The sequence below is a fragment of the Alternaria burnsii genome, assembly GCF_013036055.1.
Source record: "Alternaria burnsii strain CBS107.38 chromosome Unknown 750, whole genome shotgun sequence".
In the NCBI taxonomy this organism is placed as follows: domain Eukaryota; kingdom Fungi; phylum Ascomycota; class Dothideomycetes; order Pleosporales; family Pleosporaceae; genus Alternaria; species Alternaria burnsii.
The window spans coordinates 1,110,588-1,134,444 of record NW_024066108.1 but is presented as its reverse complement, the minus strand read 5'-3'; the positions used below and the strand labels follow the sequence as shown (position 1 = coordinate 1,134,444).

Below are 23,857 nucleotides of genomic sequence, written 5' to 3'. Positions count from 1 at the left end.
CTAAATCATCTGCGTGTCTTGATGCAAGGTCATGTGTCGTAAAAGTGAAAAGATAGGAAACGCCTGTTGAAAGGCTTATGCGTCTAACGATGCAACGCAATATGCCCGCCCACGTAATACAAAGTGAGAGTGATGAACTCCTCACGCAAACGCCAGTCCCATGTAACGCCAATGTGCAAAGTCGTGCAACGGTAGCACATGATGCGGGGAATGAAGTCAACTGTGACTTCGACTCCTCCGGACTTTCTCGCCCAATGTCATCCCTACCGCCTGTTGATAAGGTTCAAGAATTCCTGACGGGTCTTGTCTCGTGACCGCATGCATCCGAGCATGCAGCTTGTAGTTGTTGTTGCGCCCGTCTTCTGAACGCCGCGCATGACCATGCAGAGATGGCTCGATTCGACTACAACTGCGACACCTTGTGGTTGAAGCATCTCAGAGAGGGCGAGAGCGACCTGCTTGGTGAGGCGCTCTTGTACTTGGAGACGGCGAGCAAACATTTCGGCGATACGAGCGAGCTTGGACAGACCGATGACGCGGCGGTTCGGGATGTAGCCGATATGCATCTGTGCAAGAGGTCAGCTGTCATTTTCTGGTACTGCATGAGACGAGAGGATGTCAGAACTCACCTTGCCCATAAAGGGAACCAGATGGTGCTCGCAAAGGGAGAAGATCTCGATGTCCCTCACAATGACGAGCTCGTCATGGTCCTCATGGAAGACAGCACCGTTGACGATGTCTCGCAGGTTCTCTTCGTAGCCCTTTGTGAAGAAGAGCAACGCTTTCGCGTAGCGCTCTGGTGTGTCGAGCAGCCCCTCGCGGTCGGGATCTTCGCCTAGACACTCGAGCATAGTCCTGACAGCGCCGGACAGCTTCTTGAGGTTCGCCGCCTTCTCCTCCTCGGTTGCCTCCTTCCTCTCCCGCGTACCCTTGCTGGGCCAGCTAAGCCCGTCGAAGTCGATGGTGGGGTGCTGCGTGTACGGGCTGTGGGCCCGGCTGGTCGCGAGTGGTGTTTGCGCAACGGCACCCTCGAAAGGGTCCTCGGCGTCTACTTGACCGTTCGCCATGACATGGCGGTTGTCAGTGTGCATGTTCGCGACGGAAGACTTGGTAGGGAAGTAGCTAGTCGGCCCGTCAAAGTTTACTGGCTGGCGGCCCCGGTTGGACGTCTCTATAGCATGAAAGAGATGCTCTCGCTCCTTCTTGTCGCGCGCCTCGGTGGTAAGTCTGAGGGGGGATCCGCCGTTCATCATATGTGAGGGGACCGCGGACTTGGGCTTGGGCGAGTCGGAATCCATGATGGCGGGGAGTCTGGCTGGACTTTTAACTTTTCTGTGGGGAAAGAGTCTGTACTAGGTGGACGAGGATAAAAACTACAGAGTCAGAGAGGGCACAAGGGCCAGGCAAGCATGTTCGGACTGGCGCATGGCTTCCGCAGAAGAATAGTACTGCGGCCCGGGTCTGTATGACTACAATGGAATAACTTTGTCCTAACCGTCGAAATGGGGACTAGCGTTCCGTACTTGCAATGACGCCACACCTTCCTCACGCTCTGACCAGGTCTGCACGTGATAAGCGGGCAGGCGAGCAGCAGGGCAGGAGCGCCAGTTAACACAACTACCACCCGTTCCATACCCAACCCTCCATCATCATCAACACATGCTTCGCTAGGTACGCACAACATCGCCAATACCGCTGGCGCCTCGTTTGATATTCACGACATCTAGCGACGATGCAGAGCATGGGCAAATCGCCATGAAGAGGCCTTTTTAAGGGCCCTTGCTTGGTCCCCGCAGCTTTACCTTATCGTACCACCAGCACGGCACATTCTCTACAGCACCGCCCATCTCTATTCTCGAGCCACGGCGCAATTTATGACGCGTCACGACACCATGGTGCGACATGCATCGAGGGAGGACTAGGCGTCCACTGGCGACGGTGGTGAAGGTGGATTGTCACAATTACCTTGGCCTCTTGCTTGGACATCTTGATAATACGCCTGCGCAGTCGTGTACTAAATACGCACTGTGCCTCACTCTTGACATATACTGCGTCTAAGTCGCGTCTTGGATGGGCTTTGTCTCGCCTGCTTGTCGCTCTCAACCCTCAGTTCCCCCTCCGGGCCAGGGCGACAATTACCATACGCATGTCGCTCACCTGCGTATGCTTCTGGCTTGTGCTGGAACATATACACGTTTGTCGCGTCACTTGTCTTTGACGATTACTTGGACGACAACTTGGACGACAAGGTGAGCCTGGTTCACGTATTGAAGCTTCTCGCGTCTGGCTGCCTGTGTGGAATACTCCCAGACCCAAAGGCTCTAGGCCGCAAGGTTACATCTACGGCGCTTCCAGCACTCGACCTACACCACTTTTCTTCCCTTGCACAAGACGAGGTATTGAGTTCCCGCATCATGTGCATGCTTGCCCGGCTGGTCACAGCGTGCGAATGCTCACGATGAGCGATGATTACGACGACCTCAGTTGAATCACAACAAGATCAGTGTTCAGGTCAGCCAAGATTCATCTCTTGGTGTATTCCGTTATTGTGGTCTGAAATATCGCCCTCCCAGAGTTGCTACGGTCTGCTGCTGAGAAGTGCTTTATCTGTTGCTTCCAAGGGGCAGGGTGGTCTTCGGCAAGGTAGCGGTGGTATTGCTTCGCATGTTTTATGTAGATGTCGTGAAGCCGTATGGCACATCTGGTGGACAGCAACATGATATACAAAGTAGAAGACGTGGGAAGGATGTGCTGAAACAGATGAAATCGGGGAGCAGGCTGGCATCTTGGGCGTCATGGAGGGGCTTCCATGCACTGAATGAGGGCGACCTTGATCACGGGGCTTGGCGCTGTCGATAGCGGCTGGCGAAAGACCGACGAGCGAGAAGGCACTGCGGCGTCTGCGGCCACGACAGCAACATCGAGGAAAGCGCATCACCGGCAGCACATCTGGGAGTGTATTTCAGTCGCAGCCGCATCTTTTGTTGTTTTCCAGTTCTATTACTACTTTGTCGTAAGGCTGAGAGCAAGGTGCTTGAGTTTCTTGTTGCTCGGTTAGGCCGTGGCACTTTGACCCGCGGACCTCTTGATGCTGCAACCTTGCGCTTTCTGATGACCTTCCTGCCTCTATGGCTGCCCTGCGACGGGCTCAGGATATAGACCAGTGGAGACCAGAGGACTCGTCTATTCGGGATAGAGAGCGATCCAGGGAACGGTCACGGGAGAGGAACATCGAAGCCCGAACATCGTCACCAGTGCCACGAGCTGCCAGAGACTCCTCCAGACATCGCGCACCAGACACGCACATCCGATCATCGGCCAGGCACGTGCGAGGACGTTCTCGCGAGAGAAGTTTGAGCAGAGAGCGCGCGCGTCGCCGCAGTCGCAGCACCTCTGGGGACCGCTATCGAGCTTCGAAGAGGGAAGCCAGCGCAGACAGGGTTTCCCACTCACATCGACACCACCACCATCGCGACACGACTCCATCCTCAAAACGCCACCACCCGCGTTCTCCATCTCCGAGAGGCTCCGCGAAACGCGTAAAAAGACAAAGGAGTCGTAGCTCTATACGCTCCACGTCCAGATCACGACGTGCGTACTCGCCGGGTCGACCTCTCAGCAGGGCATACTCTCCACGACCTGCACGCTCCGATCGCGACCGACCGCCTCGAAGGCCCACGCCCGATACATACTTCCCGACGGCTTCGAATCGTCGCCGCTCTCCCTCCGTCGACAGTCATTATAGGCCAGTGGCGCATCGTTCACGGAAGAAATCAGTTTCACTGGAGAGGAGATCTAGGCGTGAAATATCGCCTCGGCGAACGTCACCGGGAAGGACTGATCGTAGACCTATTTCGCCGTTCAACGACCGCAGGGAACGATCATACAAGTCTTACAACAACCGCGACAGGGCAAGAAGTCGTAGTCGAGCATCCAGACGTGCTCGATCTCCCTCTCGCCCGCCTCGTAGACGATCTCCAGATTCAGTTCGCAGAGACTCGCCGCCCCCGCGTAGGAGTCGCTCGCCTCGCTCATCCCTTCGACGTCGTCCATCCCGATCGCCCTCATTTACATCAAGACCTCGCCAACGTTTGGACCAAGGAGCAGATTCTGGCAAACCTGCCCTCGCAGATAGGATCACCTCACGTCGAGGCTCACCAGCACCTGGATCAGGGTACAACTCTGACGCATCCAAGAGCCGGGAAGACCAAGGCAACATGAGGGGAGCATATCATTACCAAGGGCGTGGTGGGTTTCAGCAATCTCCACCGTATGCTGCCCAGAACCAATATTCTCCTCAAAACCAGTCCCCTTATCATGGTGGTCGAGGCGGTTGGAACAACCAGCCATATCCTAATCAAGGGTTAGTTCTAGTCCCGTTGGCCTTTAGTCATTCCCATGCTGACATCATCAGGTCTCCCACGCAAGGCTATACTCCAAACCAGTCCCCTTACCATCAAAACCAATCGCCCGGTTACTATCCAAATCAGCCGTATCCACAACCTGGCTTTCAAAACAGCCCTCACCGCGGAGGTCATGGCAGTTACCGCGGCAACAACTTCAATGGTCCCGACCGACGCATGTCAGGCCCTGGCACAAATCCTCCGTTTGGCGGGCCTGGTGGACGAGGGCGTGGTACTGCGCCTACACAATTTTCAAACCTGTCATGGACGCCAGCATCCGGCACTCGAGGCGGCCGCCCCGCCACTGAAGCACCACGCCCACAGCCCGCTGTCGCGTCCCAAGCTCCTGCTGATTCTGCATCTGTCGACGCCGACGATAATCCATTTCGCCCATCTAAAGACTTGCGCGTAGAAGACGAAGGCCCTAAAGAGGAAAAAAGACCGGTGAAACCTCCAATGGCGCCAAAGTCAGGGTTTGGGTTTTCGTTAAAGACAAAGAACCCAGTACCACCAGCGAGTAAAGCAAAGCCTGGGTTGGAAGAGTCCGAGAGACCAGAACCAGTTCCTAAAGAATCTCCTCTTGCTCCCAAGGCAAAGGTGGTAGCCCCAGCGCGCGAAGCTTCCCCCCGCCGCCCGGAACCAAGAAGCGACCGAGATCGAGACTTCAGGGATAGAGGTTACGACAGCGGTCGCGAGCGGGACAACAGGGAACGAGACCGGCGATATGACAATTATTACGACCGGAAACCGGCTTACCGAGATGTACGGGATCCTCGCGACAGAGACGCTCGAGATGTACGGGATCCTCGAGAACCTCCATACTATCGTGGCAAAGAGCGGGATTTCCGAGAGCCACGAGACAGAGACTTGCGTGACCCGAGAGACATAAGAGATCTACGTGATGTTCGTGAACGGGATCCCCGAGACCTGCGCAGTCCTCGAGATCCCCGAGATATCAGAGATCGCAGAGAGCCATACCCACCACGACGACCTGACGATAGACGGTTTGACCCTCGCCCCGACCCGCGCTCCGATCCGAGACCTGCTCGAAGGACACCACCACCTCAAGTACCCAAGACAAGGATTGTTACAAGAAAACGCATGAAGCCCCGACCTACTCTGGTTCCTGAACATGCAGCTTCGGAGTCAGTGTATTACAGGAAGCCAGGTAACGAATCGGTAGTTGGATCCGGTACATACGGAAAGGTGTTCAAGGGTGTCCATGTTTATACAAAGGACATGGTTGCCCTCAAGAAGATCCGAATGGAGGGTGAACGCGATGGCGTAAGTACACCCAACAAGCGATGATACGACAATGCTAACAACTATCAGTTTCCGGTTACCGCGATTCGCGAGGTCAAGTTGCTGCAATCTCTCAACCACGCCAACATCGTCAATCTACGAGAGGTCATGGTTGAGAAGAACGACTGTTACATGGTTTTCGAGTACCTATCGCACGATCTCACTGGTCTTTTGAATCACCCGACCTTCAAGCTTGAACAATCACACAGGAAAGATCTGGCAAAACAGCTCTTCGAGGGGCTAGACTACCTCCACCGTCGCGGCGTTTTACATCGAGACATCAAGGCTGCGAACATCCTAGTGTCAAACACCGGGCAGTTGAAATTGGCAGATTTCGGTCTCGCACGATTCTACGCGAAAAGCAGCAAGCTTGACTATACGAACCGAGTCATCACCATCTGGTACCGATCACCGGAGCTGCTGCTGGGAGAAACTCAGTATGGGCCGGCTGTTGACATTTGGTCAGCCGCTTGCGTACTGGTGGAGATCTTCACACGACACGCTATCTTCCCAGGAGATGGTGGCGAGATCAACCAGTTGGACAAGATCTACAACATACTGGGCACGCCCACCGTGCAGGACTGGCCTGGCATCGTTGATATGCAGTGGTTTGAACTACTGCGCCCAACTGAACGGAAGCAGTCAACTTTCGAGGAGAAGTACAAAGATCGTGTTAGCCCTATGGCCTTCGAGCTCCTCCAAGCCATGTTCCTTTTCGATCCCAACGCGCGACCCACGGCCGCCGACGTACTCGAGCACCCTTTCTTCACAAGCGAGGCGCCGCCGCCGAAACGCGCTGATGCGCTGAAGGAGCTGGAGGGTGACTGGCACGAGTTCGAGAGCAAAGCCCTCCGGAAGGAGAAGGAGAAGCAAGACAAAGAGGCGCGGCGTGTCGCGCGGGAAGAGAAGGATACAGCGAGGAAAGACGAGGGTAAAAGACGCGCTGACGCAAATGCCGGGGAAGAAAGGGAGGCTAAGCGAGCGAAAAGCGGTGATGCAACGGCGTAGAGTGCCGGGATATTCCACCCGAAGCCGCGATAGCGAAGCTGATTAGATAGCGTAATGTTTGTATGGCTAGAGGTATGTTCAATCTTCGCGCGACTTGCAGACGGAATTCGATGTATGTATGTCCGTCACACTTCTTGAATAGATATAAGATACCTTTTCTCCACTTTGACATTAAATGGCTCTTCCATCGTTCTCTGAACCGGTTGTTAGTAGCAAAGTCTGCTGAATGGAGAGATGGTACGGTCAAAGGTGTCTAGCCGACTTTAAGACCTTACTTAGTTACCGTGTGGAGATCATGGAACTTTCTCTCGGCCGCTCCTTAAGTCCGACAAGCATCTTACCAAAGAGAGACGGAATCATTATGCACCTGCTCTCCCATTTCTGCTGTCCTCGGATCTTCTTGACCCTCAATCTCGTAACGGCCAAAGGGTGACCCTGGCGTAAGTAGTGCATCTGCGTACCTGAACCAGCAGATCGTAGACGGGCCTGTGTGCGTAAGAGACGCTTTAAATTATCGCCATAGCTGACCCGACTCAACACAGAAAGTGAAGCATCGCTACAATCCTAGCCCGGATCTGATGTGTCTAGAGCTTGGGTTGATGTGATGAAGAAGAGTCGTACGAAAGTTGTCATGCTGGAGAAGGCGCTAGTCTGGTGCTGCCCCACGCGGAGATGCCGAGAGACGAACAACCGCATTGTCAGACTTGATATCTGTCAATCAGAAGCTCTATCGACGTGCCGGGAGCGTTCGCCGTAAGAAGTGGGGATAGCTTAGCGTGCATCTCAGCTGCGGTGGCTCAACATTCGGCTGAATACGGCATAGCACGGAAACTCCTTTCCCGTATTCGACTTGTCCTAGTGGACCCCTGCGTGGGAAGTGCCAAACTACGGGTAGGACTTGAAGGTTTTTGCTTGTGTCCGCGCGTTGTTATGATCCCTTCGAGACTGCTAAAGAGGTTCTCCCGTCACACACAATCTCCGCTCTCTTTTGTCTGTGGCTGGCTGGATTGCGCCACTTTTGTTTCCATTACCTTTTTAGGCGTGTAGAGCGCTCGATCGGGAAATAACAACAACGATGGTCTCGTGGCGGCCGGAAACGAGATTGGAATGGGCTTTTTTTGGCACTACTGCGGTGCAAGCCCTTACGAATATTACTATACAGATGTTCGTATCACCCCGCAAAGCCTAGTATTGGAACGATCGCTTAAACGTCTCTAGGGTTATACTCGTCGTCTATCTTAACTGGGTCAACTCAGTGGTATACCAAGTACCACTTTCCTATGTCACGCCCTTGACACTCGCTGTCAATTCTTTGGGATGTCTCTTCCAACTCATATTAACGCTGGATGCATATCGGATCAAGAATCACATCCAGGTCAGTAATATCACCTCACGGACTGCACGTGAAACACGTACTGACTTCGTGCATCGGTCTTTAGATCTTCGCGCAATGTGTTGCCAACATATGCTTGTCAATATCGACTGTTCTTCAATACGGCGAAATCCGACACGCAGCTGACAGGATCCTTCTTAATCACGATATGTATGGCACACCCTTTGCAGATCATGATTGGCCTTTCTGGAAGAAGGTCTCGATCGGCTTGATGGTTTGTCTAGTTGTCACATGCGTTTGCAGTGCCATCATGTGCGGATTAGCCAGGGGACTATACCGTGAGTTTTCCTGGGCTTTGTACCAACACGTCAGTCCTGACAGGAAGATACAAACAAAATACATGATTTATCAGGTGAGCATTCTCGCTACCATCGTTTTCTGACTGTACTCACGCAAAGTAGATCTACCTTGTCCTTCTCAAGATCACACCTTACTTCGTCTTCGCATTCATATTCATTTACGACTTCATCGACGTCCATTACAAAGAGCCCGAGTTCTCGTTGACTCTCTCAATCCTTCCGGCTACTCTTATACACGTGGCTATCGCAGTCTATTTTGTAAGGCATGAGCGCTGGATTGGGATGGGGTTTGCTTTGGTGCGTCCTTCGATTCTTATAGACTGACACTCGCTAACACTTCATGTCGCAGCTCCTTCATGCCGCAACAATTGCATATCTGATTAGCAGACTGCTCGTTCTTTACGGGCATACGCTACTTTCTAAAACTTTGATGAAGGATGAGATGGTATTCTACTCTTGCGTTGCGCTGGGCTTCTCGACTCTTGCGTTCATTGTAGGAATTGTTTGCTTGTTCAACTTCAAGAAAGGACTGAGACCGATTCTATTAGGCCAGGTGCAGCGCAAACCGCGAGCGCATGAGCTAGAAGACGATTACTATGTTCAACGTCTAAATTACAACGTGGTGCCGTTGGCTGATCGCGATTCGCAGAGGTGGGCTTTGGACTGAGGAGTAACGTCTCTCATGCCAATGAAAACAGGATGCTTTTCTTATGTAGATTTAATGACGGGGATCATAACCAGCCGGTTCAGGCTACATAAACATTGTAATTTACTAGCGCTGCCTAAGCCTTTTCTTGCACTCCAATCTCAACTTTCGGCACGCTCGAGCGCTCTCGACAACCATTGGCCGACTGCAACATATCAGCATATGAAGTTTCTTTTCGAGTAGCGGGTACGCGTTCAACGTTAGGTCGAGCTTTTGCATTGTGATGGGCCCGATGCCCTCGGTGAGCCCACCGTCGTGTAGAGAGATGTGTTCTGGCTCGAAACAGTGTTTAATCACATGATAAAAAAATCCTTCAGTATGAAAGGGAGCTGCACCGACCGTTGAGGGTTGAAGACGAGAACTTTCAGCCAGGTAGATGCTTGGCGAATCGGTCAAGCCTGTGTCGTTACAGGTGTATATGACAACGACGGGTTTGCCAAAAGCCTAGTCTGGCAGTGTCCTGTTCACAAGCCTACCCGTTCAAAACAACCTCGTATTTCTTTCTTCCTTCGCTACAGTTACCTTTTGCACACTGTAAGCCCCTATCGCTCGGTACTGGGCGATTCTTCGCTAATACCCACGTCCATGTGTCTGCTAATGAAGACCCAGAGGGATGCATGTCTGCGCGATGTCCGCCACCCTGTGTTTGCACACCAGCTACAGGGGTATTGCTCAGCAGGCTCATTGCTACAAAACACGACAACATACCAGTCAGCCTGAGTTGCATTCACATATATGCCAATCGTTTGCTTTGCAGCGGTCTCCAGGGCGCGCGCATGCTGATACGGATGTGAACTGAATCGATAAAATGATCGTTTGTGCTAGGAAGGCTAGGCATATGAGTAACGACTTCATGGCTTTGTTCGAGACTTTAGGGTGGGCAAACTTGGCTCATAGATATAATGAGTAAACTGTCTCACTACGTGTGTGTAACCGTTGTCTTTAGTCGTCGTGCAACTTGGCCATTCGTTTGCCTTTTGCGGGTAAAACCTCTCACCGTAACGCAACATCCCCTGTACTCTCTGTGGTTATTGGGCAATGAGCTTTTTTGTAACTTCACATGATTCTAGATATAGTCTCGCAGGAATCAATCAGTAGCACAAGATAGGCTTGAATCCTATCAGAAGATCCCGTGGAGAACACTATATCAAGAATGTTCAACAGGTCACGTTAGGTACGGCCTACCAGGAGCAGACACGATGTGATTGAAATACATCGGGTCTGATGCGGGCGAAAACATCCATGAGCGGACAAGGAAAGAGCATGTGTAGTAGTTGCCGCGCGATATGTGGAATCGAGTAGCCGCATCACTCCGGAAAGAACGTGACTTCGTAGGTTAGTCTGGTGGTATGAAGCAACATCCAAAAGGCTACATGTTGACTTCTACGTTCATTAGTAAAATGATTGAGTAGCGAAGCTTCCGGACCCACGTACCTTGTACCCACGTTCATTGCCCAATCCGGATACTTGATGAGCGTATGTGCAACGGAAGGAACGATGAAATTCCGCAAGCGTGCATCACAAACAGCCATGCGCACAGCAAAGCGAAACGAAATTGACCCTGGGGATTTGTTGCTTTCTCTCCCGAAGAACGACGGAAGTTTAGCAATGCGAACTCCTGTACTTCATTGCTTCTTCTCCGCCAATAGTGGGGGTTATGACTACATAGGTAGCGTCGACCACCTGTACCAGTAACCCTACCTAGATGATCGCTGCGGAAACTCGACGCGACGTTTCCCAACCGCCGGCTCTTCTATCTTCGCTTATTGTGAATATCATGCTACAGATATCTTTCGGATGTGGGTCACTCTCCAATGGCAGTCGTCATCTCATCGACCAGCCGTCCCCGACGTGATCGATTGCATTACCACGGTCCGATCCAGCGCTTCAAGAAGCATGATTGGCTTACAGCTTCTCCACTGCGTGGAAGGGCACACGCTCGATTAGGACTATCGAAAGCTCAGACGTCATGTAGCGGCCAAAAGAAGCAAGCGACGTCTAGCGATGGAGCGAGGGTGCTATAGCGCGGCCCGTCCCCCACATTTGATCTGCAATCTGCAGCATCGAGATACTCAGCCCTTGTGATCTACCCGCACCTGGTATCATCCAGTCGAGAATGACCCACCAAGCGAGGAGTGCTAAGCGACGGTCGCTGACCTTGCACTACCGAGGATCGCCATTGCATAGGTATGGCGACGCCCGGTCTGATTTGTCTTAGACGGTGTTTGATCAAGCTGAACTCCTCCAACCATTATGGTTTACTCCACCTCCCAAGTCGCCGACACCCTACATAACCGGTCCCACTTATCCCATGCATGGCTTAAGCTGCTGTATGTGCCTTTCCGGTAACAGTGAAGCGCAGCGAGCGGCAGCTGGGATGATTTCCCCAATTCGCCAGACGCTTTAAGAATACTGCGTCATATCCACCAATCTGTCCTTAAGCGTCAAGCCACAAGCACTTCGTCTAATCGCGCAACAGACGATGCCAATGGACGCGTAGATATGCCGCTTGGATGCACTATCGTAGCATGTGGGCGGGGTACTTATTGACGGCATTGACAGCATAAGTACCACTTTCCACTCATGCCCATCCTTTAGAAATTTGCATCTCAGTACTCTTTTCATTACAACAATACTTTTCATAATCAAAAAATGGCCGACACATTTGCAGCCAATTCCGATATCACACCAGAAAAGCTTACTATCATGAAGCTCAAGGCTAGTGGAATCCGAGATGTCTTCTCTGAGCCTTCCTCACCTACAGGCAACCGATCCTTCTCATTCGGAAACCATGCCAATGGTGCAAGTCACAGCTCATCCCTGACACGCCGTTCCACTCGGCAGACAAGCTCATCTTCACGCCGAGCAAGCAGCTTCCTCCAGTCACATCGGAGTAAGATGTCTACCGAGCTCACATCGCAAGCCGAGGGCAAGTTCTTCGCTTTGATGGATCTCATGTCTACTGCATCCCGAGAGGCTTCTTCACTAAAGGAGTCATGGTCTCGTATCATGGCTGAGCGGGACAGTCTCGTCCGCGAGAGAGATGAGCTTCTCATCACGGTTGAGGAAGTGACTGAGGAGATTCAGCGCAAGGAAGCTGAGCACTCGCACCACGGCCACGAGCACGGCGAGAGGAAGAGACAGGTGGAAAAGCTCATCCTTGAGCTCACTGCTGCACTTACCCAAGTGACCGACCACAAGAAGAAGCTCGCTGATCGGGACCGTGACCTTGAGAGCACCCGTCATGAGCTACATGAGCTTCAGAGCTCTGTTACTCTCACCCATGGTGAACACGAAAGGACCAGGTCTGAGCTAGAAGCTGCCTACTCCAGGTTGAAGATCTGTGAAGGCGAGCGTGACTCCGCTCGATTCGACTCCGAAAAGCATCACAGTGAGCTTAGGATGCTTCTCCGTGAGCACACTGAGCTCAAGAGCAAGTACAGCGAGACTACCTCCAAGTTCGAATCTACTCGCAAAGAGGTACTTACCCTTACGGATCGCATCAAGATGTTTGAGCTTGAGAGGGACGAGCATCTCCATGAGAAGGATCGTCTTCACGAGGAGCTGAAGCGGGCAAAGTCTAGAGTTGACGAGACAACTCGCGAGTACACTGAACTGACGGAGCGACACGATCGTGTACAACGCGAGCTCCACAAGCTTAAAGAGGTCGTCCGCGTTATCGAAACGGAGCGAGATGATCATGCCCTTACCATTGATGGCCTCCGCCGTGAGGTCAAGGCCAAAATCCTTGGCTGGGAAGAGTCAGATGCCCGAGCCAACGAGTTTTCACTCAAATATGAACACATCAAGCGTGAAGTCGTTTCAGTCAAGGAGAAGTTGAGAGACCTCGAGCTCGAACGCACTGAGCTTCGGGATGCCATCGACCGCTCCCGTGAAGACCATCGCCTTATCGTTATCGAGCGGGACCAACTGAAGGAAGACCTTCATGACCAGCAGCGCAAGGTTGAGGACGGTCACCGCCGTATTAACACCTTGGAGGAATCCCTCCGTCGCGCCGAGTTGACTATCACCGAGATCAAATCCGAGATTCACACGCTTACTGAACGCAACAAGGTCCTCTACCGTGAGGGCGAGGACTCACGCGGCAAACATGGCCACCTCACCGGCGAGATCAACAGTCTTCAGGAAAAGCTAGTCATCTTCCAAACCGAGATCACCAACCTCAAGTACGCTCGCGACCGCGCTCATTCTGACCTCAACGCGTGGAAGCACAAGTACGAGGAGATCACCGAGACAATCTCCACCTACGACGACTCTTCGGCCGAATTCGAGTTTGAGATCACTTCTCTTCGCACTCTGCTCAATGAAGCTCGCGAACAAAAGGAACGTGCCATCTCGGCTCGTCATGCCGCCGACCGTGAGCGCGACGAGTACATGGCCAAGTACGAAGAGAAGTGCCGCGAAATGGAGCGCTTCGAAGAGTCTGCCAGCAGCGTGTACCATGCAAGCAGCGGAGGAGCTCGTGGTGGCGCAAAGTCGATGACCTCCAGGGTAGTCTCGAGTGGAACCACGATTCACAACCATGGTGCATCAGGTGGACACAGCCATGGCCATGGTCATGAGCACACTGAGGGGAATTCTATCTTCTCCCACTAGCTGCTGTGAAGTCGAGCGACTGGGGTTCTGTTGCTGGACGGGCTGGCACATGAGGGGCGAGGAGATTAGGAAACGGAGGAGCATTTTTGAGACGAGCAGGCCGGGTACGGCGGAGACAGTGAAGAGCGGATGACTGTCGATCGTTAGCGGTAGCTAATAAAAGTTCGTCCCGGGGACACGGTAGTAATGATATTCACATATGATTCTTACCTTTTGAGTTGCCTCCAAGATCATGTGGCCTGCTCAGTCTATTAGCAACCACTTAAATGACTGGAAACAGACGCGACTTTCTTTTCGTAACTCGGGTATTCGTATATAAGACGAACAACCAAATGGCATCCACATTTTGAATGTTAACCCCATGTACAGGGACCGAAGTCTGTTACTGAGCTAATCACTTCCACCGACTGGATATGATAGCACCTGAAGAATGGCCGCTATGCGAAAGCTACTTGCTACTGCGATGATGATGATGCCGCTTCTGTATGCGAACATGAAGAGAGGCAGATGTGTACTTCCAGACCGGAAGTAGGCTGCTTAGCTGAAAATAACAGCTGCAGGAGGCGCAGGAGTACCACTGATAAGGCCGTACTCCTCGGCGCCATGGAAGAAATCCATACCGTCCTCAGAAAGATTCTCAGGAGCCACCACTTCTGTATCCACCTCAGCATGTACGTTGACAGCCCCATCCTGCTCCATCTCGACAACCTCTTGTACGTTCATCTCGATCTGGGGCATCGGCTCGGCGTTCTCGCTCTGGGCATCGTCTTCGGGAACGACGTGGATTCCGTTGGTCTGTTCGGGTACCTCGTCATTGTTCACGCCCTCTGGCAGTTCTTCGGCGCCCTCCTGATCCTGCTGTGCGACAACAGCTTGGTCATGCTCGTCGTCTTGAACACCGTCTTGTTGGCCATCCATGCCGGCACCACCATCATCACTGTAGTCTTGATACTGCTCCCGGTCTTGTTCTGAAGACACCAAGACGTCTTGGGCATGCTCCACGACTTCCTCCACGACCAAGCCATCTTCGTCTTGTTCCTCTATCTCTTCTAGCTGCTCTTCTTCGACAGGCGACGCGTCGGCTTCGATCAGGTCCTGAAGATATTGATCTACCTGCGCCACGTATTGATCTGGGATCTGGCGCAAAGTGTGGCCGCGCATCTTGCGAGGAGCAAGAGGCTTAGCGGGCTTGGTAGGTTTCTCAACTGCAGCTGGCTTCGGAACAGGGGCGACATGCTTGGGCGGTCGTCCTCTTCGGGCGGTTGGCTTCGGGGCTGGCTTTGTGACGGGCTCTGATCTGACAGTCTTGGCTGAAGGTAGGCGGGTGCGCAGCTTGGAGCGCATGCGCGGATCAAGACGACGGGCAACGTTAGGCTCAGCCTTGGCCTTTGCGCGAGGAGACGACCGCTTGCCGATTCGAGAGGGACCAGCGACCCGGTCGAGATGGAGGGCTGCAGTGCGCGCTGGTCGACCACGCTTGGGAGTAGCTGGCGGCGCGTTTGCGGTCACATCTGCTTTGCGAGGACGGCCTCCACGATTCTTGATAGGTGCTTCTTCTTGTACTGGTGCCTCTTCCCGTGCGGGTACAGCCTCTTTCTTGGGCCTTCCTCTGCCCTTCTTGACTACAGGTGCTTCGATAAGAGGCTCAGGCTCGGGCGCAGGCGCAGGCGCAGGCGCAATGTTAGACTGGCGACCGCGTTTCTTGGGCTTCGGCGCGTCTTCGACAACGGGCTCTTCGGCCTTCGCTTTCGCGGGACGTCCACGTTTCTTTGGTGGCTCAACAGCGGCTTCGACTGCATCGGCTCTAGACGCGCGACTCCGCTTGAGAGGTGGTGCAACGGGCGCTTCCTCAGCTGCCGCTGCCTTGCGACCGGGCACTTTACGTGTCTTTGGCGGCATTGTGTATTTGCGGTCGTTGTTCGCGCGCCTCACAGTGAGCAATTGAGTATTGTCGCGTGTAATAGAAGCGCGGTAAGTGAGGTTACCGAAAAACACGACTTGTTGGCTGTAGGTGGGACGCGTGTGGTGGAGTCTCACTCACTAGCGCAGTCGCGGTGCACGTGGTTGGGGGTGACCGGCAATAGGGTTTATGGGAATTGCCATTCATGTCAAATCTTCTCCAACCAAAGTATTAGGTATCTAAGTGTGCCTGCACATCGTTTGTCTGTGGCTATCCAATTGCACTGAGCGCCCATTCTCTGGTGCCTATTTGCGCTTGCTGCTGCGACCTTGTCCCGCCACAAACGTCGACAGTGGGGGCATAAGTACACTGCGAAGACACTAGACTTGTGTCATCATCTCAGTCGTCATGTCAGAATCACAGTTGGACTCAGCAAACGTGTTTGCAAGTATTACAATATATTTACAGACTAAATTTGACCCCCAGCTCCAAGACTACGCGCTGAGCCCAGAGAAGGTCTATAGTGGTCGGAGAAGAGAACTTTCTAGATGCAGACAGTACAAAGACAAATGGTCGAAATATTTACACATGACCAAAACATTCAAGATATAACCCAGACGGGGAAAAGACAACATTTGAAGAATGAAATAAGATAACGATACTACCCACGGTACCACTCTACCGCGCAATCTACTCCGCCTTCTTGCTAGCCTTGGTCCTCAACTTCATCAGAACGTACACCAGCGCGTAACTCGAGAGAGCGAAGATGACACAGATGGCCGCATTTCTCCATCCGTAGTAGTAGTCGTTGAGGTTCACCGTGTACAGGTAGTCGCTTCCCTTGGTGTATTGGCAGACTCTGCAGTCCGAAGTAGCGTCAGGGTTGACCAGGTTTGTGCGGCTTCCTGGGCCTGCCATCCACGCTTGCAGGTAGTCACTGCATGTTTGACCAGATGGGGGATCGAACATGGCGAACTCTGACTCGGAGCAATTGACATCCCATTCCCAATCGGCGAAGACGAGCAGCGCGCCCATCAGGTAGTTGAATGGGTTGAGGTAATAGCTGGAACAGTGTTAGTAGGGTTGCTCGTTAGGTTCATGGTAATCTGGGGGTACTTACATCCAGTAGCGCCAGAATTCTTGGATTTGCGCATATGGCACAAGGACACCACAGAATGAGACGAGCACTCCGATGATGAGCGGGTTGACAAGCGAGGCAAAGACAGCGTTGGGTGCGTAGGCTGCAACGAACTGACCGATACCGGTGTAGATGAACTGGTAGACCAGCATAACGAAGAACACCGCCCCTGCCTTGTTGGAATCGGTGGGAAGGCCAGCAGTGTAGTAGAAGCAGAGGTAGTAGAGGATGGCGCAGATGATGAGGTACGGAATCTCAGAGACGACAAGACCCGTGACGAAAGCGATCCAGGAGTACATCTTCGACTTCTTCTCGCGTGTTTCGTAGATGTCGCGACGGTCGATAAAGAGAGGTTGCAGTTGAGCAATGACACCTGGTGCGACGAAGATGTAGTTGAAAAGAGCAAAGAGGACAAGCTGCTGGTCGGCTACAGTGTCGCCAATCTTCCAGAAACTGAAACCGATGAACAGCGCGGTACCAATGTGGAGGGCAAACTTGTTGTTAACGTAGTCGATGTTGCGGTACATGCTGACGTTCGCCCTGTGCGTAACAATCTTGGTCTGAGTCCAGAGATCCGTGGCGAACTCATGGCCGTCATCCGTGGTTCCGGGCTCTTTGCCAGCAGCGTCAGTGATGATGTGGTCGAGGTCCTGGTGCATGCGAGCCGCTTCAGGTGAGTCAAGCCAGACTTGATGCCAGTCTTTTCCGTGCGTGCCAGTTACCACGTCAATCATGTGTTCTGCAGGGTTGGCGTTGGGAGGGCAGGGAGCGTCGTATCGACCGAAGTATTCCTTGATAGTCGCTGCGTTGTCACCAATGTCACCGAAGTAGACAGTCTTGCCACCCTTTGCGAGAAGCAGAAGAGTATCGAACTGAGCAAACAGAAGGGCGGAAGGTTGATGAATGGTGACCAAGACGGCTTGACCAACGTCGGCGAGCTTGCGGAGGAAACGAACAGTGTTGAAAGCGGCTTGACCGTCCAATCCAGCTAGCAAAAGTTAATGGTGTACTGAGAGGGTGATTACGTGAACTTACAAGTAGGCTCATCGAGGAAGATCAAGATGGAAGGCTTCGAAACAAGTTCAACACCAATGGTAACGCGCTTACGCTGCTCGACTGACAAACCTGCCCCAATGCGACCAATCAAAGTATGTTCCAAGTCGTGTAGTTCAAGCAAATCGATGATAGTGTCGACATAGGCAAGTTTCTCCTCACGGGGAGTGTCACGGCTTTGACGAAGAAGGGCAGAAAACTCAAGCGCTTCTCGGACAGTCGCAAAAGGCTCGTGAACATCGAGTTGCTCGCAGTAACCGGCGGAACGTTGGAATGAGACAGGGAGTGGTCGGCCATCTACCAAGATCTCTCCATGAATGGTACCGTCAGTCTTGCGTTGGGCAAGGACATCAAGAAGAGTGGTCTTTCCAGCACCAGATGACCCCATCAAGGCTCCTAACATACCGGGCTTGACGTAACCATGAACATTGTCCAAGAGTGTGCGATCGCCAGATGGGGTCTTGACAACATACGAAAGGTTGCGCCAGGTGAAGACGGAAGTGTTGCGCATAAGGTTGGCACTCAAGTCTTGGGTTTCAGTAGCTTTCTCGTTGCTGCTGTCTGTCCTGGGCGCTTTCTCGTTTCCTTGAGCTTCTACATCACCGGGCGTGATAGAGCGGGGGACCTTCTTCTTGTTCTCACGAGGGATCAGGAGAGATCCTCCAGAACCGGCTGCGTCGTCCCATCGAAGTGTAAAGAAAATCGTGAGGCCAACGAAGAGGAACCACCAGGCAAACAGGATTCCAACATTTCGCCAGATGTGCCCCTTCGAGTAAGAGAGGCTTCTGAGGTAATCATCACCACTGACCGAGGTAGCACCAGGCCTAGCGCCAGCGACACCTGCGCAGGCTTGGTTGACACCGTTCTGGTACTGAGGGAGGAAGTTTGGAATTAGGTTGGCATTGACGCAGGGAATGTCTTGTCCAGAGAACTCGTTCGCCATGAGAGACTCAAATCCATAGGAGAGCGGGTCAATCCAGTAAATCCAGACGAACCATGGGTGCATGTTGGGTTTCGGAATCTGGTAGCCGATGTATAGAATAAGAGCTGTTATCGAGAAACCAGAGACCTTGGAAGCAGCGTCGAAGTTGGGGAAGGCGGCGCCAACCATGCGGAAGAACGCAGTCATGACAAAGGTGACAACATATACGACGAACCTGCGAAATTATGTCAGTACATAGCATCGATGCAGCAAGATCACTCATCACTTACCAAGCGGTAAAGAAAGCAGCAGCTGTAGCCTTCAGAGCCACCATCCAGTACAGTACAATCATGAACATGGTTACCTGGAAGAGTAGAATCGGCACATCAGCTGCGATCTGCGCGATACAGAAAGCTGCAGGGTTGTAAAAGGCAAAATTCTTGTGTTTTGCAAGGATGGGGCGACCGAAGAAGGAGTCCGTAACTTCCGACATGGCCAACAGCGCGTTGAACAGCAGAGCCAAGAAGAGAGCTCCTCCCTTGACAAACAATCCGGACGAGTTTGCGGGAGCGTTGTAAAAGAGAGAACCGGCAATCTACAAAGTAAAAATCAATAAGAGTCGAGCGCGGAGAGATAGGCAGAAACTTACAAGTGCTTGGAAGAGCGTTGAACCTTGCTTGATGATGAACGTCGCTTTGTCACCCCAGAGGATTTGATACTGTCGAGCCACGCAAGCCTTCACCTGGTCGTAAAATGACACAGTCATAGGTGATGATGCTGGGAGGTGCTTGGACTTGTCTATCGCCATGGCTTCGATAAACAGCTTGGTATTGGTCTTTGCCGCTTCACTCGTGGGATAGGACAGTTCCTGCTCCATGGCAGCCTTGATGGAAGACCGTTGATAAGCTTGCTCCAGCTCGATGTTGTTGCGTGGGAAGCCTTCGAATCCGGGGCGGATCTGTCGTTCAGAAGGCACCGTGACACCGGTCAAGAAGTCGGCCACGTTGGCACCCTCACTGCATACAAAGCCTTGCTCCTCCATGAAAGGGCGGGCTTGTTCGCGAGTGCCGTAGAAAACTTGCTTGCCTTCGTCCAGCACAAGGACTTTGTCGAAAAGGTCGTAGATGCCGTTACCTGCCTGGTACAAGGTAACGATCGTAGCGATGCCCATCGCATCTGTTAGACACCTGAGAGCACGAGTGTACTCCAGGGCTGTGCTGGCATCTAGACCACGTGTGGAGTTGTCCCAGCAGGCCACGCTAGCACGGTTGGCCAGAGTCTCGATGATAGAGACTCGTTTGCGCTCTCCACCAGAGACACCGCGAACGAAGGCATCACCAACCTTGGTATCTTCGGTGTGAGAAATGCCCATGGAGTCCATCAAGAACGACTTGAACTTCTGGCGATACTCCTCGGGGTTCGCAGAATCCTTCGGTAAAGTGCGTGGGATGTTGAGTTTTGTAGCAAAGTCCATAGTCTTGCCTACTGTGAGGGTAGGGAAGAAGAGCTCCTCCTCTGTGTTGATGACAATGTTGCCACGGTATTTCAGAGCCTCTTTGTCGTCCATGGAACCGAAGTGTACATCGCCATCGATTTGTGCGTAGCCTTTTCGCTTGTTGGCAAGCATCTTCAGTAGAGTGGTACATCCAGAACCAGGCCTTCCTAGGACCAACAGCATCTCGCCAGGCTGCACGCTACCAAAGCTGTTGTCGAGGATTGTCTTCAATTCGGGCTTCTGTCGTGACTCCCTGATCTGTTGCGGGATATTGAATTGACTGAGCACGTTCTCTTGCAAACGTGCGTCTGAAGGAACCACCTTGACGGATAGTCCACTCCATGTAACTCCTAGTCTCCGTCCCTCAGTAGGATCGTTTTGTTGAATATTCTTTACATCGTTTGCAAGCCTCCACTCTTCCACCTTCGTCTTGGCGGAATCGCTGTCTGTGATGTCTTCTTCCCGCTCTCGCTCGATGTCATCGTCGTGTCGTGATTTGCCGGAGAATGTACGGGATATCGTTCGCATGATCTCCTCGCCAGCGCCGGCGGGTATGTTATAGGCACTGCTCCTCCTTCGCTCCATCTTGGTCTCTATTCCACGGTTGGGCCAGAACTATACTCAGTATGTGGATCGACAATTAGGTATTAAAGAATTTATTTTGGAGTTTGAAGGTGACTGGTCTGGACAAACACTACTAGAATCAATATCGGGGTCGTTTTCATATAAAGGAGCCTATGGGAAACTGTTGTGGATACCGATCGTCCAGAAGAGTCTAGGGGGACTCGGGCGTTCACATCAGCGGTTCCGACTTTGCTGACGTCGCCAGGCGGAATTGTGTGTAGTCACTGCTTCAACCGTTGATACCGGACGAAGCATGGACTTACTCCAGACAAGGAAGCCACGGGGACCGACCATAGCGGTACACCTGCATACGGCCAAATTTTCGCTGATATGATTGGCCCATGTATTCACCCCAGCAGCAAGAGCAAATTCGGATCTGTCTAGACTGCTCTGATGCTAGATTCAGGGTGAGCCACAGATAGCGTCCCTGTCTCCCGTTACTGGGCGCAGGTTACAGCGGGGCGGAATTGAAATTGCTGCTGATAGAGTTTCTTAGCAAACAGCTTGAGGGTCAACTCGGGCTCGGCCGAGCGCGCGAAGCACCGAACAGCGACCCAAGACTTTGAAAACGATCAAAACCAGATCCCAGCGTGTCGGAGAGGCTCTCCACGTGGTTTCATCTAGTCGTAAAGATAGCCTTGTAACAATCGGAATGTGGAGGTTCTATGCCAGTTGTAGGCACATTCTTTAACGCTCGCTGTTCGCACTTTCAGACGCCGACTTGTTGTGCGAACTCCGTACCCACATCCTATAGATTGCCCCTCTGCCTCGTTACAGATACGAACCACTTCAGCGCGACATGTTTACTTTCGTACATCCTACTGTACCTTGTTTGTACAACAACGCGGACGAAAGGTTGTACCGATTGGCAAGGCCCGATTACAGCGTACGACCAAGTACCGAATGAAGCGTCATAAAAGGTCGAAGCACGAAATAATTCGCACGTTCGCGCGACAAAGACCGAACGCCGATGACGACAGTCAGCCAAAGCTTACGTGTAGAGGTATTCTGATGTTGATGGATAACGCTGCGGAAAGGTCGCGCAGATCGTACAAATGGAACCCGCGGCCTCCGTGAATCTGAGCAGTGGTACGCCAAGGTTCCCTAGCGCTGAATTAGAAACACCAAATTCGGGAGTGCACGTTTCGATTCATGCGCTCTAGATTCGCAGCCATAACTGTTGTGACTCAAAGCATTGCTGCAAGGTTCAGTACATGCACAACAAAAGTCCTATAGACCGGTCAGCAACTACAGGTCTCTCCAATGTGCGTGAGGACGTCATCACTCGACCAGCGGATCGGATGCCGGATGCCAATGAATCTCCCGTCCCGTCCCGCCCTACACTTCGTTGCTGGAGCACATTCGGGAATTTCGATTACTCTTCAACGGCGATAATCCCACCGCACGTGACGAGCTTACTGAACGCTTCAGGGTAATATCCAGGGTACCCGTCCCTACGTCCCTAATCTTATTTGATCATGAGAGGGCCTTCATGCAATGTAGAATATGCTTACCATGGTATTGGGATTATCAGAAGCAAAATCGGATTTCTAGCTCAATCTCTTGTATTATAAGCAGCCTGTGCATTTCTCCGTATGCAGAACCCTCAAAGGGTCATGGGGTTTCTACCTATAAGAGAATGGCAATGTCCTCGACGCGCACTCACAAGTGGGGCATTGTCGATTCATCCGCCTTCTCCATGTAGCCTACTGGTGTACAAGCAAAGCTTCAAGCAGGTCGTGATGTAGTACATGAGTGAGCGGTAGGCCCTACTACAGTGGAAGTGATCAAGATGCCACTAATCTTTTCATGGTAAAGCCAGATGCGATATGCTTCTAAGCGAGCAAATTTGATCGACTTCCCATAAGAACGCACTCCTAGCGAAACAGACTATACCCAGCTCAACGAATTTTCAAATCGACGCCAAAGATATGATGGTACAGATTCTTACTTTTTTCATCGAATCACGTGAATCAACATCTCACCTCGACTCTTCAGCATCGGTGGTTTAGTGGTAAAATTAGCCGTTGCCATCCTTCACAGGACAGTTTCGGCTAGCCCCGGGTTCGATTCCCGGCCGATGCAACGAGCAGCATTAGCTATTCTTTTTGTGATTTTGGAGGTCTGTTGTGGTGGTGGCGGTGGTGAGCTGGCATAGTTGTGGGGAAAGGGGCCAGACAGCCTGGTACATTCCTGGCGGTTGCAACACCCGACATTCTTTTTTTGCTGCTATTGATCAGTCCCACATGTCTGATCTCCTTGCTGCGCCCTCGACGAGATGGAATATCTCAGGCGAGTTACGATCGTAAGCCATCAGTCAGTGCTCACTAGTGTGGCTCATGCAATCCATGGCCCGATTAATACGGGGACTCATGCACTGCACTATTGTTGAGTAACGAACTGTTTACTCATCTCGTACGCGTTTCGTCCTTTGGCCTTTTCGGTTTGTTCTATCGTCAAGGCGGACAGCAGCGTCGATCTTTTCCGATTGTCCCGGGAAATGCGCGACCAGATCTACGCCTATGCGCTCCATCAGGGAAACGGTCTTTATTTTCACCGCAAAGGTGACTACAAAGCACACTTCAGTACAAGTTGGTATCAACCGCACGAAATCAATCAGCTCAAGTACACGTGTTGGCAGCTTCGCTCGGAGACTCTCGGACTGGACTGACAGCTTAACGGCTTCATCTTCCTGTCTCATGGAGACCGATGTGGCCGATTCGTCGACAAATCATTAACAGCACAGCTCGTAGGCACCTTGAATATGTGCTATGAAGCGTGGAGACAGCGACTCCGATTCATCACTTTGTTGGCGAGAGATAGCCATCTGGCGAAAGGGTGTTCGAACAACCCAAGCTACTTCAGTGATCTACATCTCGTCGCACGCATCTATGAGGACTACCCTCGTATGGCGGTGCGATGGCATGCCGATCTCGGTCAGCAGCCGCGCGTCAATTCTACAACTGGTGTAAACGATTTCCATACATACGTGCTTCT

General features: G+C 52.3%; 8 protein-coding genes across 8 annotated transcripts; 3 read left to right on the top strand and 5 right to left on the bottom strand.

Moving 5' to 3' along the window:
• Window positions 1–263: 263 nt before the first annotated feature.
• On the bottom strand, window positions 264–1,298 carry GT037_001780 (gtp cyclohydrolase i; the record flags this gene model as incomplete). Its single annotated transcript, XM_038926827.1, has 2 exons — window positions 264–566; window positions 630–1,298. 2 exons carry the CDS (start codon window positions 1,296–1,298, stop codon window positions 264–266), a joined length of 972 nt encoding a protein of 323 aa, XP_038790119.1.
• Window positions 1,299–2,260: 962 nt separating this feature from the next.
• On the bottom strand, window positions 2,261–2,422 carry GT037_001779 (uncharacterized protein; the record flags this gene model as incomplete). The annotated part of the gene is made up of 1 exon (XM_038926826.1): window positions 2,261–2,422. The coding sequence occupies one exon, from the start codon at window positions 2,420–2,422 to the stop codon at window positions 2,261–2,263; it is 162 nt and encodes a 53-aa protein (XP_038790118.1).
• A 101-nt stretch (window positions 2,423–2,523) lies between these two features.
• On the bottom strand, window positions 2,524–2,718 carry GT037_001778 (uncharacterized protein; the record flags this gene model as incomplete). Its single annotated transcript, XM_038926825.1, has 1 exon — window positions 2,524–2,718. The coding sequence occupies one exon, from the start codon at window positions 2,716–2,718 to the stop codon at window positions 2,524–2,526; it is 195 nt and encodes a 64-aa protein (XP_038790117.1).
• Window positions 2,719–4,217: 1,499 nt separating this feature from the next.
• Window positions 4,218–6,713, top strand: GT037_001777 (serine threonine-protein kinase bur1; the record flags this gene model as incomplete). Its single annotated transcript, XM_038926824.1, has 3 exons — window positions 4,218–4,363; window positions 4,415–5,687; window positions 5,736–6,713. 3 exons carry the CDS (start codon window positions 4,218–4,220, stop codon window positions 6,711–6,713), a joined length of 2,397 nt encoding a protein of 798 aa, XP_038790116.1.
• Window positions 6,714–7,788: 1,075 nt separating this feature from the next.
• Window positions 7,789–9,072, top strand: GT037_001776 (uncharacterized protein; the record flags this gene model as incomplete). Its single annotated transcript, XM_038926823.1, has 5 exons — window positions 7,789–7,877; window positions 7,932–8,088; window positions 8,153–8,458; window positions 8,508–8,702; window positions 8,755–9,072. 5 exons carry the CDS (start codon window positions 7,789–7,791, stop codon window positions 9,070–9,072), a joined length of 1,065 nt encoding a protein of 354 aa, XP_038790115.1.
• A 2,691-nt stretch (window positions 9,073–11,763) lies between these two features.
• GT037_001775 (uncharacterized protein) lies at window positions 11,764–13,728 on the top strand (the record flags this gene model as incomplete). Its single annotated transcript, XM_038926822.1, has 1 exon — window positions 11,764–13,728. One exon carries the CDS (start codon window positions 11,764–11,766, stop codon window positions 13,726–13,728), a length of 1,965 nt encoding a protein of 654 aa, XP_038790114.1.
• A 537-nt stretch (window positions 13,729–14,265) lies between these two features.
• Window positions 14,266–15,627, bottom strand: GT037_001774 (uncharacterized protein; the record flags this gene model as incomplete). Its single annotated transcript, XM_038926821.1, has 1 exon — window positions 14,266–15,627. One exon carries the CDS (start codon window positions 15,625–15,627, stop codon window positions 14,266–14,268), a length of 1,362 nt encoding a protein of 453 aa, XP_038790113.1.
• A 691-nt stretch (window positions 15,628–16,318) lies between these two features.
• On the bottom strand, window positions 16,319–20,821 carry GT037_001773 (abc transporter; the record flags this gene model as incomplete). The annotated part of the gene is made up of 5 exons (XM_038926820.1): window positions 16,319–16,691; window positions 16,749–17,754; window positions 17,802–18,976; window positions 19,032–19,336; window positions 19,391–20,821. The coding sequence occupies 5 exons, from the start codon at window positions 20,819–20,821 to the stop codon at window positions 16,319–16,321; spliced, it is 4,290 nt and encodes a 1,429-aa protein (XP_038790112.1).
• Window positions 20,822–23,857: the final 3,036 nt, after the last annotated feature.